General features: G+C 35.7%; 1 protein-coding gene across 18 annotated transcripts in view; it reads right to left on the bottom strand.

Moving 5' to 3' along the window:
• EPB41L2 (erythrocyte membrane protein band 4.1 like 2) overlaps positions 1-21,301 on the bottom strand; it is a 109,327-nt gene that overhangs the window by 28,620 nt on the left and 59,406 nt on the right. For all 18 annotated transcript variants that reach the window (XM_059842108.1, XM_059842088.1, XM_059842101.1 and 15 more), the window contains 7 exons: positions 18,428-18,532; positions 13,933-13,975; positions 7,991-8,066; positions 6,270-6,488; positions 5,733-5,820; positions 4,207-4,359; positions 3,713-3,810 (listed from right to left, as the gene is read on the bottom strand). In XM_059842108.1, the coding sequence (XP_059698091.1) occupies positions 3,713-3,810; positions 4,207-4,359; positions 5,733-5,820; positions 6,270-6,488; positions 7,991-8,066; positions 13,933-13,975; positions 18,428-18,532 (782 nt within the window). The remainder of the gene's footprint in view (positions 1-3,712; positions 3,811-4,206; positions 4,360-5,732; positions 5,821-6,269; positions 6,489-7,990; positions 8,067-13,932; positions 13,976-18,427; positions 18,533-21,301) is intronic.

Below are 21,301 nucleotides of genomic sequence, written 5' to 3'. Positions count from 1 at the left end.
GCTGGTGGAGTCACTGTCCCTGGAGGTGTTTATAAAAAGACTGGATGTGGCACGGTTTAGTTGATAAGGTCATATTAGGTCATAGGTTGCACTTGATGATTTCCAAGGTCTTTTCCAACCTGGCTGATTCTGTGATTCTGTACCACCATCACGTGAGTTTGAAGACAAGTCTTTTCTACATCCCTGAATTTCCTTCAGTATGAGGACTTCAAGTTTATACTCATCTAACCTTATCGCTTGTACTTTGTTTTTGAAATCTCACCATCATCTGCAACACTGAAGGTCCACTGCCATCATTGCTGATAAGGCAAACAGTCATCACTGCAAGAACTCTTCCCAGTCCCTGCTTCTCTGGAAAGGCCTTTGAAGTTTTTTCTTGGACCAATGTAATGCTGCAAATACATGCTCACCCATCATGGCCTACTCTCTCTGCATAAAACTATCAGATTATTGCAGACAAAGCTTCTTGATTTGAGAATTTGCAAAGAATGAGCAGCTCACTGAACATCAACTTCTTTCAAGCAGAACCAGCAATTCTCATGCCATTTGTACTAAGAATGGCACAGATGGGCAAGCAAGAGATCAAATTTGCTGACTTGGTTCTCCTGAGCACTCGCACAGAAATATCTGTGTCAGTGGAATCCGATCCAATATATGTTAAGGCAGTATCCAGTACTGGGTTCTGAAGACTACAACAATCATTCTAAATGTGTTTCAGCAAAACTGAAGAATTTTCAGATACCTAGCAAACAGAACAGAGAGATGACCCTGGCTGATAACAGGGCCCCACCAAAGACACTCTCCTTTCTCAGCTGGACGAAAGAGAGAGACAAATGTAACAAGCAGCTTATGGGTGAGATAAGGACAGGGAGACATCATTCACTTCTTACCCTCATGATCAAAACAGACTAGACTTGGGAATAAATTAATTTAATTTCTTATCAACCAAATCAGAGTAGTAAATGAGAAGTAAACCTAAATCTTAAAAACACCTTTCCCCCTTTTCCCTAAGAGGGGATGTTTACTGGGGCACTAGCCAGAAGCATACAATTCCCCATGCCTAAGATGCATATGCATGCACCTAAATCTTAATTTGTTCCAACATTTATAAAGAAAACAATTCAAGTCTAGTTCTTCTCCCCATTATTTCCAAGAGGGAGTGCATTATGTACTAAGAGGAAGAAGGCTAAAAGGGTTTTTCCAAGGTTCCTTCAGTTCTTGATTTTGCATTCTTGGCAAGGTTGCAGCATTAACTGTCATTTTTATCTTCCACCCTGCTGAGATAAACTTTTAATCTCTTAATGTGGAAAAAACAAGAGAACTAATTACTTCCTGATTAAGGGCATTTGAATGGATTTTTGTATTACAGGTTTAATTACATAAATAACTGAAAACTGTGCTTTTACCACTTTAAGACATTCAGAGGAGACGCTGAAAAAACCATAAAAATATCAAATAAAATATCATGAAGCAGAAATAAAAGCACATTTCTGTAGACACTGGTTAAGATCCAGAGCTGCCAACTAAGCTTACCTCAAAATTTTTATGTAGATATATGGTTTGACTGCATTTTTTATGGAGATTGCTGCTCTTTGAAAATGCTACTGGAACCCTCTAAGTCTGAGCTGATAACAAGTGAATACAATGCCCTTTAGTAGTCATTTTCAATACAGGTCATTACAATTTTTAAAAATAACTTCATATACTAGTGAATTTCCTATACATTAGAAGAAAACAGATCTCAATGTGATTATTTGAGATAAACTGGAACATTACATAAGACAACACAAGGAATCTTACCATGTTATATAGGGCATGCTAAGAGATTTGGAAGCTATAAATATCTAAACTGTATACAATTGACTGTGGCATCATACACAAGCTTTACACATGCTTTGGATGAGCTGCAGTCTCTTGGACTGTAGCAATTGCTTTCTGCTTTTTATCTTTGAAGGGAGATAGAGCTGGCTTTATTTTACTGTTTTTAAATCAGGATGAGAGGTTCTGAGGATTTTCTCCCTGATGACATCAGTGGAATATATAGATTTACAGAATGGTTCAAGTATTTGTTACATAATTCTTGTTATAATGTCATTCCTGGTTAGGAAAAGCCACTTCTGATTTGGAATAAAATCCAATTATTTTTATTATATCAGTATTTCTGTAGTAAGGTTATTTCATAGCTATTAATGCTCCTGAAAGCTTTCAGAAAGCTTTCAGACATGCAAATGGTAGTTGTCAGTTTAGGATTTTTGACTTTCATAAGATTTGCTTTTTCCTTATTCAGGTCTATTTTATTACTATAAAACTAGGAAAAACATCTTACCAACAAAGCAAATCACTGCATGAGTTATTTGAAGAGCATTAATAAATTTTTCACTGTGGACAGAACTGCATGCTGTTTGTATAATAGACACAACCAGCCAAAGCAGACTCCAAATTTTCAAGAATAGAATGCTGGACTGTGTTAATCAATTAATTCTATCAACATGAAAAAAAAAATCTCTGATCAGGATTTAAAAAATAAATGCTTCTAAATTAAGCATTTGGACTGATTTATGCTGAGATTTGGCAATTTCAGCATAAGTTCTACCTTTGCATTCAAGAACATGCTACAATCAATGAAAATCTGAATACTGAAACAATCCAATGAGACAGTTTCAGTAATCATCTGCTTAGGCCTCCTGATCCCCAAGTTCTCTGAAATTCTGTCTAGCAAGTATATTCAGCAACAGGATTGCATCTACTTTAAAACACAACTTTTTAATTTTTTTAAAACAAACAGGCTACTGAAGGAGAAAGCTTACCATTACACACCCTAGGTACTGTGCTTTGAAGAAAAAACTCAGATTCAATGCCTATCCAATTCATAGGAGATTCAACCTAAATCTGTGACTCCTAGGCTGTAGGGGGCATATGTACACCCTCATGGAATGTGTGTAATAAAAATCAAACAATGTCAAAATTCTTTTCAGTGAAGGAAGTAGACAGAAGAACAAGTCTTGGCCTCTTGTTAAGGCGCTCATTTACAAAGAGATCATAGTTTCAATGACCAATTCAGAATTCTGTGTTCCTCAGTTGCTGGAGAAAAAAATGCAGAGGATATTATGGATTATTACATAAACAAATAGTTTAAAGTGCTTTTGTTTTTTGAAGAATGACTGTGTACTCAACCTAGTTCATAAATAAGGAAAAGTTCCACTAGAAGCATTTACACTCAGCAGAATGTAGAAATTAATTGAATGAAGATTACTGTCAAGCCCCAAGAGCTTCTGTGATGATGTATAAGGGCTTTTTAGATCGTCATTCTGAAAAGTCAGTCTCTCAGGAAATCTTACCACATATCACAGAAAGTATCAGGTTGGAAGGGACCACTGTGGGTCGCCTGGTCCAACCTCCCTGCTCAAGCAGGGTCATTCCAGAGCACATGGCACAGGATTAAGGCTAGACAGCTCTTGCATACCTCCAGTGCTCCATGACCATTTGTTTAGTTCCATCCTCTCAGCACTCTGAAAGTTTTGATAAGGCAGTTAATTGTACTTGAGACTCTAGGAATTGGTAATTTGGGGTCAATTATTGTCAGGGTATCTTCTATCTAAGAGGTGGTACTGCAAGGGGCAAAGAAGGGGGAAATCTTTACTTTCCTCCATCCTTTAAAAGAAAGATATGAGTATACATTGCAAAGTGGGGGAAGAAGAGAATTATCATTTACCTGAAGAAAGTATGGTGCTCCACACAAACCTTCCATAACCTTTTAGCAGCCCGATGGTTTGGCAGTTTGAACCCAATAGTGCTCTCAAACTGTTCCAGCTGGAAAGAATCCACAAATAAATTAATCCATTCCTTAAACTGGCTATTAATGAAGAAGTAGAGTTCAGATCGTTCCATTACTGTATCAAGCTGTAATACTCCTGCCATAAGACTTCATAAGATTTTTTTTTAAATTTTTTTTTTAAATATCAGAATTTCCAGCCTTTTAAAAAGAAATATACTTAAATGAAATAGATCTTCTTCTTGGTTTGCCTTTACTAATCAAGACAGTTATTTAATACAATCATTAGAATCTGAAGAGGAAAAAACACTCATAAGTTCTGTTTGAATATATTATAAGCTTATAAGGACAGCTGTAGAAAAAATGAGGATGTTTTCTTATTGCTGGACAGAAATGATCTCACAAAAGAAACAAGACCGAAAGGTGCTACTTACTTCTGCTGGCCTGACTTTGATGTAGAAATTACTTCTCTTGTAGGAAATCTTCAGAATTTTTGGCCAAGCGAAGCGGTTGATCCGGAGTCTGTCTTTGTAAATCAGCAGGCCATTAGCACATACACCCAGCATGATATCCACACCTTCAGAATCCTACCAGGTATGAGACAACATCATAAAAATCACTTCAATGACATTCCAAACAAGTAATTATTGCTGACATGCCTTGAGGGAATATTGTAACTGGGACATGTTTCATATTCAAACCTGACTCTGACAATGAGATTCTTAAATCAGAAATAGCCAAGTATATTCATTTTATAGGAAAGGCTTTGGATTCTAAGTAATGGTTTTGGCATTCATATGCTACAGTTCTGGGAAATTCTTCAATATTCTGGTAATAGGGACTAAGTTAACAACTTAAAAGCAGGAAAGGTATGGCCAGTATGTGTGCTAGCAATAATTTCAACAAATACTAAAAGAAGAAAAATGAAAACCAGGCCTGTCCCACTTAAAGCAGTCAGTGGAAGTCTGAACAAGTTGGTGATCAAGGTGATCTTTTACAGTCACATACTATTCCAGCAAACATAGAGGAGATAATGGACAGGTTTCTGAGCATTCTCTTTCACTGGCAGCATTTGATGCAAGTTTTACAGGCTACAAAACTAATCACTTACTGATACACTACACAATACAGCAGAATCTCATGTCCTCCCCAACAACTGATCAGCTACATCAAATGCCAACACAGTCATCATGGAGTTGCTTCACTGGCATAACTAACAAAACAAAATTTAACCGTGTTTTTCCAGTACTTAAAAGTCTTGGTTTTCTTTTTTAAATGCAAGACTGATATGCTTACAATACCTTAAATTTCCTAATTATTTGAGATTCTGGATTTATGAGAGGGAGAGGGAGGAGGTTACTTATTTGTCTTCGGAGGTTTTAACAAAAGAAAAAAAAAAATTCCCACTTGAAATGAAAATGTGATTTGACCTACCCCTGGAAGTGGAAAAAGCACCAAAATCCTCCCCCACGACCTCCCCCAGTATTTTTTTAACTCTCATGGTACTATGAAAACAATTACAAGTTCCTTTAGGCTTTACTTTATTGGCCTTACATCTCCTTGGCATAGAAAATATGATATTTTAAATGTATTTATCTGCTCTTAGGAGTGAACTATTATGACACTCTTAGGAGTGAAATGTATTTATCTGCACTTAGGAATGATTATAAATAAAAAGAATTATTTATTATTATTTATTTAATAGATAAATAATAAATATTTATTTAGTGCATAGACAAGCTGCACATGAATATATGCACTATGCACTAAATAAACTTATATATAAATTCTACTGATGTTAAAGTTGTAAATTGAGTAATTATTATAATCAAGAGATAAAGGTTTACAGCCAAAAATTAAGCATATGACTTTTCAAAAAATAATCTATATATACAATATTTTCTTTAATACTTAGCATGTCTTCCCTAAAACAAAACCAAACAAACCCAATCCCCAATACCTTGGCATGATGTAAATCCACTCCATACATGGAGAGTCTCTTAGCATTTTCTAGGAACTGGGAATCCGCCTGTGCTGGAGTCAAGCCCCTAAAACCATTGAACAAGCCTTGAGTTTATTGGCAAAAAAAGCGAGTGTCAAAACTGAGTGGAATCCTGGAATTCAGACTGATAGAAAAACCACAGTTTATAAGGTATCAAGAGCATTTTTGCCCTACAGGAAAAGTGTTCCTTCACAGCATATTATTTTACTTGAGTACAGATTTCCACCCTCACTCATTCAAACAGATGTATGCTGCTTAAACTAATTCATATAAAAATACTTTTTTCCAAAAGTTCTCTACCAAGACCTTAGTGCAACTACTATTTTCAAACTCAGCTTTCTAAACACACCAAAGAAAAAGCTTTTAGTTACATAAGAAACGATTTCCAAAGCACCAGTAAGTTTACCTCAGCAGATTTACACATACTCTTAGGAGAGCTGACATAAATGTGACAAAGCATGATGACTTCTTTTAACCCCACTGTATCTGACATACCTGTGTGTTTTGTGCAGCTCAGCCACTTTCTCTTCCATTTCTTGAGTCTGATTGGGTGCAAACTGGAATTCACTGATATAATCACTGCTGTGCTCCTCTGGGTCATGATCACCCAGCTCAGCCTGCAGGGTATATGAACCAAGGAGGGCGTGAGTCACAAAAGAACATGGCAGTCGGCCAGATACAATATCCTGGCGAAGCTGTAGGCACAAGAAATACCTGCAGGACAAAGGAGAAAAAAACAACCAAAGAGAAAGAAGAACAAAGGAAGGGTTACCTACGGTAGATAATGAGAAATATGGCAGAACTCATCAAGATGCATGTAACTGGGTACACATATTTGAAAGTAAGCAAATGCATTAATGCAAATAATGACATTATATTATTTGAGCATTATTACCACACAGTAAATTTCACTTGATTTTTAAGGGTCAATATTACTTTCATTAAAAATGTGAAAAGCAGGAAAAATTCTGATTTCAAATATAAACGAATAAAAAGCTATCTAGTTTTAAAGAAAAGCTGACTTAGGAACTCGTTTAGTTCACATTGTAGCCTGTAGGTAACTTTGGCTTAAAAATATAAGCTATGCATTTCTTTGACATTTCCCTTTGGCTTTTAAACTCCAACTTTTATATCTCTTGCAGTTCACAAGCTAATCATGTCATGTAATACAGACAAGAAATCCAGTTTAGTACTGAAACCATAATTACCGTTCTTAAAACAATTCAAGAAGAATTCAAACAATTCAATCTTTCAGGTACTGTATACAGCCTTCCACCAAATTTAACAAGTTAAACATCAGCAGACATGCCCACCTTAGCAGAGACCTTTTTTTTTAATGTATGTTTTTAAAAAAAGTCTTACTAGTGAAACTTAGATTGAAGATATAACCAAAAAATGTTTTTATGAGTTAAACACCCAATAGAAAACCTGACCAACTCACTGAAAATTTTCAAAGAAAACACACACAGATTCTTGTAAATACACTCTGCACTAAACATCTTTTATGATGCTACAAATCCCTGTCTGTAGCATTATATTAGCAGCACACTTGTATAGCTGTTTTATTTTGTGCAGAAGGGTGATCCAACAGAACACGTAGTAGTAACATATATCCTGCCTCAGCAAAATCAGCTAACTCCAAACCAAAGTATTTAGGTTTCCTGTAGCTTGTGAGAAAAATGAATCAGTTCCCTGCACTCTGACCCCAGTTATCAGCCTTGCAATGCTACTTTTAGGTGCTTAGTATCCACCACATTCCAAGTATTTTCTATCTAAGAAGTTTGGAAGATAATTATTTTCAGGTTTTATTATGTTTTATGGCTTTATTTAAAGCACATGGGTAAATTCACATTTTCATCCACCTAGTCTAGATTATTACTGAAGTATCTTGTATCCATTGAGCTTTGCTCAAGGCCCCTGTGCCCTCATTTGTTTCATCATAAAGCAGCAGTGTGACAATAAACCACTGCCTTCTTTCACATACTATCACTCACACCTTACCTGCTGCCCAAATCATATCCCCACCTAACAATTCTTCTTGCTCAGGTTTTTTCCAGAAGTTTTCATTTTACCTTTTCAACCTTGTTCCAAAAAGCAGTTGATGGATGCAAGAATATCTGTAGTGTACAGTAGCCAGAAACTGAAGAAGAAATTCTCTGTGGCTTTTAAATTAGACTAACAGTAATTTAAAGTTTAAAATTAGGACCTGTGCATACCTAGTGATGTCTTCAGTCAACTGTGACGGATCAGGGGGATAAAACTTCACATTAAAGGTGAATATCCAAGGTAGACCTAAACATGGGAAATATCTGATTGTTAATCTCAATTAAGTCCAGGTAAGCAAAGAAAAAGCTTTATTGGAAAATGTAAGAAAGTAGAATAAATCCTAATCGCTAAAATCGTGAGGGAGGTTTTTTTCTGTTTTTTACTGTACATTATTAAGAGGCATAGATTATTTTCATTTGCAGGTAGAGAACCAAGGATATAATGAAAGATTAGCATGTTAAAAATTATTTTTAAATGATGTTTTACAGTAAGTTACACAAATATCAGAAGATATTTTTAATTTGAAAGACCATAATTATTAATACTTCTAAGATATTATGTGTTCAAAGGTACTTGCATTGAATTTGTGATTATTTCCAACTCCTCCAAGGCTAACAGTCTCCTCCTGTCTAAACTTACTTTGAGAGACTGTAGAGTAACTGTGAACATGATATCAAAATGAGCTCTGTGTTGTTGTATATTATTCATTGAGAATGCGTGGAAGACAAAAATATTAGCCATTTCTACTTTAAAATATTTTTCTCATAAGCAACACATTAAGCAACTACAATAACAGTGATATTTAAATTCTGATATGTTAGAATTGTTAGCACATGCATTATATAATGCATGTTATATAATGCACATGCTTTTTTTTTTAAGCAAAAGCATGCCTAAAACTAGATTAATAATTTGCTAGAAAAAAACGAGAATAATAATTTATTATTAAAATAATAATAAAAGCATAAAATGCTACCTTTAGTCATAGCTCTGTTTTTAAAAAATGTTTTAAGATTTGAAAGCTAAGTCACACATCAATAATTAAAACACATTTTCAGAATGTTAGCATTTTGGACAGTAAATTATTTTAGAAATCTGTATTACACAGACAAATCATGCTTTGAAAAATGTGTCTTTCTACAGCAACAAAAAAAAACTGAAATGCCACTTTCAACACAATGCTAGAAAAAAGCACTAATGTTATTTACCGCTACTTTCTTAAAAATAAAACTGTTATGAAATTCCATACATATTAAAGGTAAGTAAGTATGTCAGAATTTCTAATGTCTTCCAACATTTAAAAAATTATTTTGGTTTTTCAGACATGGCTGTTCAGTAAAGCACTTCAATTTTTGTTTAAGTGTGAACCTCATTCTACACCTGGCTGCTAGGCCACTATTTCTCTTCGAGAGCTCTGGGTTTTAGTGTATTCTAACATTCCCAGTTATCAAGATTTTGTACAATTTTGTGTACAAAATAAGGCAGGACCCTTAAATGAAGTCTCATTTATCACTGCATCGCCTACTGCAATGCAGTGCAAAACAGAATTAAGACAAAAATACCTCGGGGAAAAAAAAGTCCAACAGTAATGAACACATTCAGCATAAGAAACACAGTTAAAGATGGCATAGATTAACCTACTTCCATCATCTCCCAGGGAATCAGCAAAATTTAATGGAAAGATGCTGATATTGGGTAAATCAAAGTGATGAGTATGAGCAATAGGGCCAAAATATCTACACAAAAAGCATTCAAGGAGAGCTGTCATGTTAATAGAGCTGGAGAAAGGATGAAGGATATGTTCTTCCACACCGGTACTAAACCAGTCTTCACGTTTTTCCTGGTCTAAAATTGCAGTTAAACTACTCACATACGAATTCCTGTTTAACTATTGCTCTTTCTGGTCAGCCTTTCTACAGCTAACTTTCAGAAAGCACTGTAGCCAGGAGACTTAGGTGTGGTGTGAAGAAAAAAAAAAAAACTGAAAAAACTATATTCTCTGTAAAAATCCTCTGAGTGTGTAGGCTTCGTAAAAAAAAAAGAAAAAAAACCATATCTCTACTTACACTGATTAAATTGCTAATTTATTGAAAAAATATTGAGGTTGATTTTCTACTAAATATTTTCTGGACAGCTGGTGACCATGTATTTTACCTGATTACTGAAAGCACATTTATCCCCTAAATATAGAGTAGCAAGTTTATTACAATGTGCACAGTCTATATTTCTACTTCACACTAAAGCAGACTTTTTATAGATGCACAAACCAGGCATATAATCATAGTTGTCACATAATAATGCACACTGTTGCTGGTTCCTTATAGAATTGGTAGCCAAGACAAAAAAAATCAACCCCAAAGCTGATTTAAAATTGTATTTAGCATTCTGTCCCCGATAAGGCTCTCTGTTTGCATTTTCAGTAGTATGGGCTACAGAAATGTCAAAAATTTTTCTAGCCAGCTTGTTACATCAAAAATGTTTCTGTGGCAACTTTAGGCCCATTCTTAGAGAAAAGAATGCAAAACAACCAACCAGATAGCAGCATACAATTAACATGATTCATCCCATTTCAACTGGGAAAAATCAGTGAGGGTTTTTTTCCCAGCAAAGGCTTTTTCTGGCTTTTACTCATGATCTCTTGTATGTCAGCTTTTGCAAGAAAACCCTTCCCTTGGCACAGGTACTTAGTTCTCTTCAACAATAACAATCCACACTCTAGTGTAATCAGCTTGGATGAAAATTAGCTACAACTCTTACAGATATATAGCTAAATATATATAAAATAGAAGGATGTAAAATAAAGTGAACCTGTATAAAGTGACCGCCATATTTTGATGCCTGAGCATACCCATATATTTGTTAGCACTAAAGTCAGACAGCCAGAGTTGTGCACCTAAAATGCAAGCTCTTTCCTAATTAATTAAAACTTCTCTTAGTTCTCCAGCTTATTCTGTCCTCAGAACATCTGAACCCTCTCCATCTCTTACAAGATATAGATCATAAAATATGTGATGTGGGAGTATTTTTTGCAGTAAAAATACTAACCATGCTGCAGGCTAGAAAAACTTTAAATTGACATAATATTACCTTTGGTTTAAAGAGATAATTTCTCAAATTGCATTTTGTATAAGGGTGACCCAACACACCCTCTGTGTAATGTGAGATTTGACCATTTCAAGGTCATTTGCTATTGCCTGTACCATCACAATAATCTAGCTGTGATTCTCAGTTTTGCAAAAGCCTGAATCCACTTGAGATGTACCAATTTTCAAAAAGATAGTGACAGAAATGTAATTACCTACCTGTCCCTGAAAGAAGTAATTAGAGGTTTTAACACATGCCAGTGGATAGCCAAGTACATGAGTTAAAAAAAGTCAAGAATTCATTTTCCTGAAGAGATCAGGCTGGCTGAAAGCAAACAAGATTTTTGTCACCTTTGTAGCCCTGAGAACAGAGACAGTAATTTGTGGATCGTGTTCATTAGCTGAAGTAACATCAGTAACTGCTGAGATCCAACATAATTGCCCAGCCAAAGGCCAACCTGTACAAGTAAGAGATCTCACAGAGGGGCTGAGGACTGTGACACAGCAAGAGACAGCCTGCAGAACACGACCTGGGGGAGATTACAGGATTCTTATTTCATCTTTCCCACTCACAGGTGGTACATACATCCCCAATGTGCAGAGTTTTGGTGTTGCTCACATTTAAGAGAGACAGAGATTGTTGTAAATATTATGTTGCAAACCGATGTGCTGAACTACATTTCTGAAAGTGTCACCTTTATGTGCTCCAATCAATGTATTTGTCCAAATACACTTATCTAGCATGCTAGGGCTTCAGTTTGTGCTATACATGAGAAAAATAAATCACCAAATATTCAAAGTTGGAAGGGAACCACAACGTTCAGCAAGCCCAGCTCTTAAGTGAATGGCCCATAGAGGGGATTGAATCCACAACCTTGACTTGTTTTTTGTTTTTTAGCACCATGCTCTGTCCAACTGAGCTGATCTCAGGTTCAAGAGTTCATTCGGTCAATGGTCATTTCCAACTTTCAAATGCACTAATAGGTTTTACAGGTATCTTAAATTTAATGGGTATTTTTGTACACAGGATTTCTATTCTTGATTGAAGACAAATATATTTAGAATTAAGCCTAAAATGAAAAAAGTCTCATTACATACTCATGTAGCTGGAGGATTAAATGTGCCTGCAGTAAGATTCCAATATCTGGAAACTTTAATAGACTAATGCTGAGGAACACAACTAACACTATACTAATTACTTGCATATAGGTGTAAGCAAGCATCATTTTAAAATCCTTAAAATCATGTTCTTACTTCGCTGTTTATTTTAGTATGCCTATCAACTCTGAAATACTACAGACCAGAGGAAAAAAAATCCCATCATGATTCCTCATTCAATAACATTCAATGGACTTGCTCTCCAGTATAAAATGTTGTTCTTCATGCTGTAAGGAAAATCAAACTCCCTTAACATATATTTCTGTAGTGCACATGATACAGTATTAAAAAGAACTTTGTCTAGTGCATCCAAAAAATTTTCAGGTCAGTTCTTACACTTCAAATTTGTGACACTAACTTGTAGGCTAGATAGCATGCAAAGTGCTACAGAATACAAAAATATATCGACTTCTGTATCAGCAAAGTTGATACAAAAAGTAGCAACATGATCCATCTTTTGCTATTTATTAAAACCAAACCAAACAGCCTTTAGCCTGCATATTTGGACAACTAATAGATTTTCACTGAACACCTGCAGAAGTTCCAATACCAATAACTTTTCCTTAATTAAAGGTGTGGGTGCTACTTGCATATTAGTACATTCACCATTTTAATAGGTCTAGTTTGCTTACATAAAAAAACCAGTTTCTATAATTTTCATATCCATAATGAGAATATATACCACACCTTCCTATTAAGGGATTTCATCAATGGGCAAAGATGTGAAGAAAAAGGAATTAACACCACTATGACTTCTGGAAAAAATTAGTATTGCCTTAAAACGTGGAGTTAACAGCAGTAAAGAAACCATCTGTTTGTCATTATAAATAACACACTGCTGTTCTTAATTCTGAGTACAGTCAGTTTCTTAGCTTAAATTCTCGTCTTGCAAGTCTAGGCTTGTAATATTATCATCAGCCTCTTCTCCCCACTTTCCTCTCAGGTATTACCAAAAGGTTTCCATTAAAAATAACAACAACAAAAATCCTAGTTTGGCCACAAATGACTAAGGCAATGCCAAAATGTTCAGTAAGAGCAGGGGCTGTCCAGCATGTTTTAGTGGCCACTTATTTTGTGATATGTAGATTCAGGCAGAGTATCACCTAGATTAACTCTCCATACACTCCCCAGCTAGTGAAGAGCTTTGACAGAGCTTTATGCAAACAGAGTAAAATAAATTACTCATCATGTACTAAGTATAGGAAGTAGAAAGGCATTTCAAGCAGATTCTGTCTGAAAAGTACTGTAGTGAGACATTCTAAGATTATGCTTTCTATGCCATCTCCATTCTGAAAATGATGGACATTATCAAAAAAGTCAATGGTGGACTGATCAGTATTGAAGAATATTAATTTTCTGTAAAACATAATAATTCTCTTTTTGTAGGTTCATATTCTTCTGGTGATTATTTAAAGTAAGAAAGTCCTATGACACCAATCCTGACCATCTCTGCATGATCGCATTCTCCATCCAATAACCAGCTATCAGTGCAAAGCTGAAAAACAACTATGGTTTCAGGATGCAAAAATATCAACTATTACTCACACAACAAGAGAAGATTTTGGGGCAATAATATATTTGATTAGTTTCCAATATAACGATTAATCATTATAATATAGAGATATAATAATAACATATAATATAGTATAATCATTAGCTTCTACAGAATAATTCTGAGTGATTCTCTCTCCTCTACTTGGACAGGGGATGGAAATACAAGATTTGCTTCCTGTTTTAAGGTGAACACATCACTATCAGATAGAAATTATTTTAAAGCTGTGAGCAATCAACATCCAGGCTACTAAATTTATGAAGAATATTTTTGTGAGGAAAAAAAGAGAAGCATAATGTCTGAATACAGAAGTACTTACTTCGAATTTGTCTCTTAATTTCCTTCGAAGAATCTAGCCAGTTCTGAAAAAAAAAATGAACAAGCAAACCACAGCCAGCATTTAATATCCTCAATACCAAAAATACTTTGATATAATCTGTGCAACATAGTAATTAGCTCTTACATTTCAGTTACTACTGATATGTGCAAAGAGACAGTTTTGTGACAGATCATCCAAAAATTAACTTTTGGAAGTGAGACTAAGGAATCTGTAACACATACTCATTGCTAACTCAGACAATCCTGTTTACTGTTTTTACCCATGTTAAAAAAAACAGGTTAAGGGACTAGGAACATAAACCTTTTAACTGCAATTACTAAGACTTTCCTTCATTGAGTTTGAACCTTTACTTCCCATGGTCACACACACACACACAAGCACATTCATGGAAGAAATATGCCTAAGGCCAGCCTGGCAGCAGGTCTTGCAATGTTTCAAAGACAGATGTGAAACACAGGGAAGAGTTAGATACTGCCTTGTGAGGCCAAGGAAAATATCTGCTTTTTCACAGGCCACTGCAGGTACTTGCAGTTTTAAAGTCGGAGGGAATACCTCAGTGCTAGCACAAATGATGCCAAAGGCTTATTTCTATCAGTGTTTCTCAGCTAACTTAGCAAAGCAGAGCATCCTGGGTATAATGTGACCCACCTTTTTCAGCCTATGGTAGCAAACAAATTCCAGATGCAACACTCTTTCCCAATAGCATATCCCCCAGTCTCTATTAGGGGCTTTTGCACCTGAAGTCTATCTTCTTTCATGAAGACAAAAATGCTAGTCTAATTTCACAGATCTGTGTAAATTAGGAGGATGTGGAACTCTGTTTCTGTAGTAGTGCAAGTCTTTAACATAGATGACCCCTGCTGACAGAGAATGTCTCTCCTATGAATATGGACTAACACACCAAGTTCTCTATTGTAAATGAGCTTGGTGCAAGTAGATTTCATCACCAGTGCATCACGTGTATATTAGATGAATACTATTTACAAATTAAAACCAAAACCCCATATTTATAATTTATTACAATTTTAATGTTTTAAAAAAAGACAATAATTTCACATTTCTTGCTTTGTCTGTGATCTCTACTTTTCCATAGCTATGATAATTTTTCCAGAGAAGGCAAAGTCCATAACATTTTTACAAAGGAAGAGTTAGAAAGCACTTCTCCAAAATCCTGGATACCATTTATAATGCTTAAGTCAGAAAAATTTCTTTCTGTTATAAGAACATTGACATGGAAAGGCCCTGGAAGACAACGTAAGTCTTCAAATAATTTTAACTGAGATGCACTTCAGCTACAGCTATCATCCTGGGTTTTCAGTTTTGGCAAGAATTCCATTCTGAAATTACCCACAACCATGTTCTTTCAACTACAATAACTAGAAGTACCTTAAATCCTTACATTTTAGACATAGCATCAACTAAATAAATAAAGAATACAGCATGGAATAACTACAAGAAAAAATAGGATTTCTGAGTACATAATACTTTCAGTGCTTCATCTTTTATCACTACAAAGCAGGAGAAAAGAACATACAATACAGACTATGCTGCAAGATGATAAGAATAATCTCTTCTTTACACAAGTTATACAGTTCATTTTCTGACTTTTCCAAGCCTGAAATAAGCTTATTGGAAGCACACGTAGCCACCAACTTTCATTACTGCTCTGTCAAATAAACTCAGATGCTTATATTCCATTTATAGGCACAATTACAGGGGTGGGGTTTTTTCCGCATCTGTGTCTTCTGTCATGGATAAAAACAAACACCACAAAAGAATCTACCCTAAATTAGAGCTCTTAATGAAGAGAAGACAGGTCTGTCTTTCAAAACAAAAGACGAAGTGAATGCACACTACTTTGCTCCAGTAGGCAGAAATCTATTTGTTTAATTTAATGTGAATGGTAAGGTTATAGATGAGACAAAGTAATGTATTGTCAAAGAACAAAATGTTCTCTACCAGTACAAAAGTATTTTGTACAAATCCAGAAAAGCAGCATTTCCAGCTGGCACCCAAAACATAAGAGCAGAAGCTTTCTAACACTTCTGCAGACCAATTACAGTGTGAATGGAGCATTCATGGACTTCTGAGGGTGCAATGCAATGAAATCTCTAACTAAACTTCAGGCTAATAAATTTAACGTTTGCAAAAAAATGAAAGAAATCATTAATTATTAATTTGTCCTAAATAGTTTCAAAATGTGTATTAAAGCTAACAAAACTCAGTCTGATTGGAAGCCATAACCTCTCTCCCAGCTGCACAGAACACCCATGGAGAAGAGTTAATGGGACTCCTCCTCCAATGGTACCCCGATGGTGCGTTGGGGAGCAGCTCTAATTCAAGATTCATTGAATTCATTCACTTGCCACATGCCACAGCTGCCCTTGCATTCAACAGCTGGCTCATAAATGGGTGGCTGTGATGAGCGCACAAGAATGGGAAAAACACATCATTCAGCATTTATACTGACTGGCCTGGAAGGTCAGGGATTTGTGGCATTTTAATCTAAAAAGGCAGCAATTAGAAAAAAAAAAAAAGATCTGGTACCAAAACTAACTCAATACAGAGGTGAACAAAAAAGAGGGCCCTAAACCCAGCAAAATTTCTGAGAAAGTAGGAGATGTGAAACATAAATTTGCTAGGAAAGAGGGTTTTTTTAAGTTTCTTAAATAACACTAGGAATGTATTTGTATGAAGAAGACAAAATCCAGCAATTCAGGTTGTTTAGTCTTCATAACAAAAAGAACCCGATTTTTCCAGAAGTTTTTAAATAAAAGCCTGCTGCTGCCCATAACTCAGGTGAGAAGTGATCTATTCTACTTTTAAATAAGGACCCCATTATCAGATATTTCTCAATTTATCTCTTAATTTATGTAACTATGTATGAGTGTTGCTACAGTACCACCTTCACAGTAAATGGATAAGGAATTCAAGGACTCATTCACACTGAAAGAGACCTCTGGACATAACTGGTCCAGCTGAGATTCAAGAGCCAGTTTTGAATTAGGCCAGTTTTGAATTAGGTTGCCCAGGTTCATATCCAGCCAAGTTTTTAGTATCTCCAAGGAGAAAGACATATGAAAAAACAGATGGGGTCTTTTTAAAGAGTGGATTTCAGTTTCTCTATTCCAATGACTGAAGAATACCAAGAAAGTCTTAGTCTAACTAGAGGAACGGAAAAAAAAAAAAAAAAAGAGGAGGAAAAAAAAAAAAAAAGACATGACCCTACACCAATTCAGACTATTTTTCTCAACTTTCAAAAAACCTGAAGCTCCTTATTTCATCTCCTGTGATCTACTCAATGGGCTATTTTCTGGTACAGGTCAAGGATCCCAGGTCTAGTATTAGAACTCTTCTCTCTTGCCAGAGATCAGACTGCTGTTTTATGTTATTTTGTTGTGCATATACAGTAGAGTTTTTCAATAGTGAGAATCACAAATAAAGCAACAAGTGAAAATAGCAGGTAAGATTGTGATATTAGTTAGAAGATCAACAGAGATGTTCTTCATCATTTCACCAAAGAAATTCTTATGTCTGGAAATGGTTTGGAAATCAAGAACAAAAATTAAATATCTAAGTAATACTATAACAAGCTCATTTTGTATATGGGGATTTTTAATATAGAGGAATTTAGTATTTTGCTCAATACTGCACAGAGAGCTTTGCACCAAAGCAACTAACTCTAGAAAACTGCTTTATCAGAATGGAAGTTGCCAGAAATTCAGATCTATTCAGATCAGGAAATTACACTAAATTTTTTTTAAAATACTGGTAAGAGGAAGATGACAGAAAAAAAGCAAAAACTTTTAGATGCAGTATGATGTAATGATGCTTTTACTACAAATACAGATCAAAAAGAAATACAATTTTTCCAGCTTAACGTTGTAATTATTCATCTGATTTTTTCTGGAGAAAAAGATGACAACACATAAATCTTTAGTTTATGGAGGAAGCAACAGGCAGCCCAGCCCAAACCTGCAATGTTAAGGTGTTAAAAAGATAAATTGGGTGTTGGTAATTAATGGAGCACTCGCCACTGACTGATTTAAGATTTTCCTCAGCTGAGCAATCTAGACATTCTCAACCATCCAACAAAAAAGCAAGTGCAAAAGAAGATGGAAGTTATCAAATGGTATTTAAGAAATCCTTTCAAATGCAGTCCTCTCGAATGCCATTCATTTGTATAATTAGCATCCAATACCAGTGATGGACCAGCTTCAGCTGCTTTACAAAGGCCAAAAATTTTCTTTTAACTTAAAATTAAAATAAAGGAACTGAAAGGCCTAGTTGTAACAGGCTTATGGGCTAGATTCCTTTCATGTTCACAAACAAAGCATTCTTACACATCTATGAGAAAAGGCAGCAACATCTACTCAAGTGTTTGAAATGGTAAACATTTAATAGAATATACCCCACTGAACTATTAAGTGAGTGGCAGTGATGAAGAACAAACAAAACCCTCATACAGGCTTACCTTCTGCTCTGAATTCTCATAAAACAACAGCCCAAAATAGTCCTTTTCCAGTAAATTGAGGTGTTCACATACTTTATCAAACAGCACTTGTCCTCTTGCTCTTTTCTGAGAGGTGGGAGGGTAGGAAAAGAAGGAAAAAAATAAGGAAAAATAAGAAAAACCAGAAAATTAAGATAAGTAAATCAGTAAGGTTCTTAATTACAATATACATACAGCAAATTATAAAACTATAAGCTTTCTTCCAAAGACTGTTCACCATATTTCAAATCTATACATATAGTTGAAAAAAAAAAACCAGAGAAATTTCAATGTTTTTTCAATACATCAAAAAACCCAAAACAACAACAACAACATAAGTACACAAGGAAAATTCAGCACCTGAAAAATTTAAATATTTTGCACTTTTAAGTGTCACTAAATAGTCTTGGTTTTTCTGGATCTTTATTTTTTAAATAGCAGAAGGCTTCTTTATCTGAGCCAACTTTTTCTGTATTATCTTCTAAAAATTAATATCATTTCTGCAATGTAAACTTTAGCAGTTTTATCATTTTGGTATACATCTCAGTGACTTAGGGATCCCATTATATGAATGTACTGAAAAATAAAGTGTGTAATCTTCAAAAGACAAAAAGAACAAGCAGACCACTAAGAGCTGATGCTCAGACCAGCAGAAGCAGCATGCAAGCAGAAGCTGAACATAATGCAACAGGTCTAGCTGTCTATATACTGCAGTGGTTTGTTTTGAGGGGCAGAAAATAAGACGGCTGCTTTCTATCCGTGTATTTCTGGAATCTCGGTACCCAAAACATTCATTAGATGAATAACAAGAAATCTTCAAGAAGTTTATTTTTCCTAAAAATATTATTTTTGGAAGTCAGTAACAAAGGAAAAAAACCTGAAGTTTTTATTTGAGGTTAGTTTACGTATCATAGTCTGCTGCTTTACATATATAGTAATTGAAGACTGATCATCATTTCACCATGTTCTTTAAAAGCATTTTAAAATGGCAACTTTCAAGCTCACTTGGTGAGCTCAGTATTACTAGAGCTGAAGCAAATGGCAGTCAGTCCTGAAGTTTGACCTGTTCTTCTTGTGACCCTTTCCAGCAGCCTTCCAGTATCCAAAGGGGGCTTAAGAGAGTAGGGAAGGAAAGGACATGTAGTGACAGGACAAGGGGTAATGGCTTTAAGGAGAGTAGGTGCAGATTAGGTATTAGGAAGAAATCCTTTACTGTGAGAGTGGTGAGGCACTGGAAGAGGTTGCTCAGTGAAGCTGTGGGTGTCCCATCCCTGGAAGTGTTCAAGGCCAGGCTGAATGGGGCTCTGAGCAACCTGGTCGGGTGGAAGCTGTCCCAACCTAAGCAGGGGTTTAAAAACTAGAAGTTCTTCAAGGTACCTCCCAACCCAAACCATTCTATCATTCTGTGATTCTTGTACCTGAAACTGGGAATGTAAACATTCCATAAGTCTGTAGTGCCAGTAATGAAAACAGGTCCAGGCTCTACTTCTGTGCACCAGGTTTTAAGGAAAATCTTTGTCTCCTGCTGACAGAAGACAAGGATTTAGAGCAGATGGTTCACACCACATGCTCAGGGGTGGGAAGATGAGAAGTTCTTTCCACAGTTCAAATCTGACCATGACTGGCATGCAGCCTCCAGTTTGAACCAACTCCTTCATGACAGCTCTGCTATTTGTGGCATTTATCATAGAGGCCACAACATGGCCTTTTCAAAGGTCTGCCAGCTTATAGGAATTTTTGCATTTGCTTATCCTACAGATTTCAGTAGATGCCATTCCATAGAAACGCCATTGGCAGCCCCTGTGTAGGCCTGGGTGACACTGTGGCCATTGTCCCTGCAGACAGTGGCGGAGCACTCCACGGGTCCCATTCCGGCACTCCCGCAGCTCGGCAAAGGCCAAGAGCAGAGGGAGAGGAGAAATGAAGGTATGCACTGAGCAAAGAGTGAAGGCATTGTTGATTTATTCCCCAAGAATCCAGAGCTTTATTCCAAATTGCATTGTCCAGCAGCCAATCTACTCAGGAAGATCAGAAAGCTTTCACAGAAGCAAAATTATAAAACTACCATATTTAGTAGCTCAAGTAGCAAGGCTAAATCAAGAAAATTCCCTGCTCCCCATTTCAGGAGTCAGAGTGACTCCTGAAATGGGGAGCAGGGAATTTTAAGTCTGTTTGGTACTTTCAAAAAATCTTAAGAAAGCTGACTACTTCCTCTAGGCATCGGAAGTAACCACTCAATTTTCTTGACAGCTTCACCTTCAGCTTAGTAAGAAAAATCACCAACACAGAAAAGTGGTAAATTGAAAGCAGAAAAAATATAAGCAAGAGAGAGTTCAAAGAATCTTAGATGCATGTAATAGATACCACTTTTTTTCCAAAGTTGATGTGCAGGTCAGTGATCATATCTTGCAAATGCAAGTTTCAGTTACACAAATTTCAGTAAAGGAAATCTATAGATTAGTGCAAAATAATATATGCTATCATATCAAGACCACATCTAGAATCAGATGCTTTTTTATAAAGTTTAAATACTAAAACCCACTGTTAATATCAAGTCTTTGACATCTAGAAACATAAAGCAGGCAAATCTACAGGAAATATATTGCAAGTACAACTGCAAAATATTGCACAGCTTCCTTTTAGAAATTCATAATAAACAAAGAATTTGGATACACTAAGCAGTTTAAAGATACAGTAGTGTATCTTTAAACATCTTTTTGTCAGTTCATGGTTCTTCCACATAATGAAAAACACTACCATGTCACAAAGCCCAAGTGTGTGAGTCTACATTCTAGACAGCAGCAAAATGAAAAGACATTATACCATCAGCAACTAGCATTTATAGAGCTCTGTTAT

This window comes from Haemorhous mexicanus, chromosome 3, assembly GCF_027477595.1.
Source record: "Haemorhous mexicanus isolate bHaeMex1 chromosome 3, bHaeMex1.pri, whole genome shotgun sequence".
In the NCBI taxonomy this organism is placed as follows: Eukaryota; Metazoa; Chordata; class Aves; order Passeriformes; family Fringillidae; genus Haemorhous; species Haemorhous mexicanus.
This window is presented reverse-complemented; position numbering and strand designations above follow the sequence as displayed.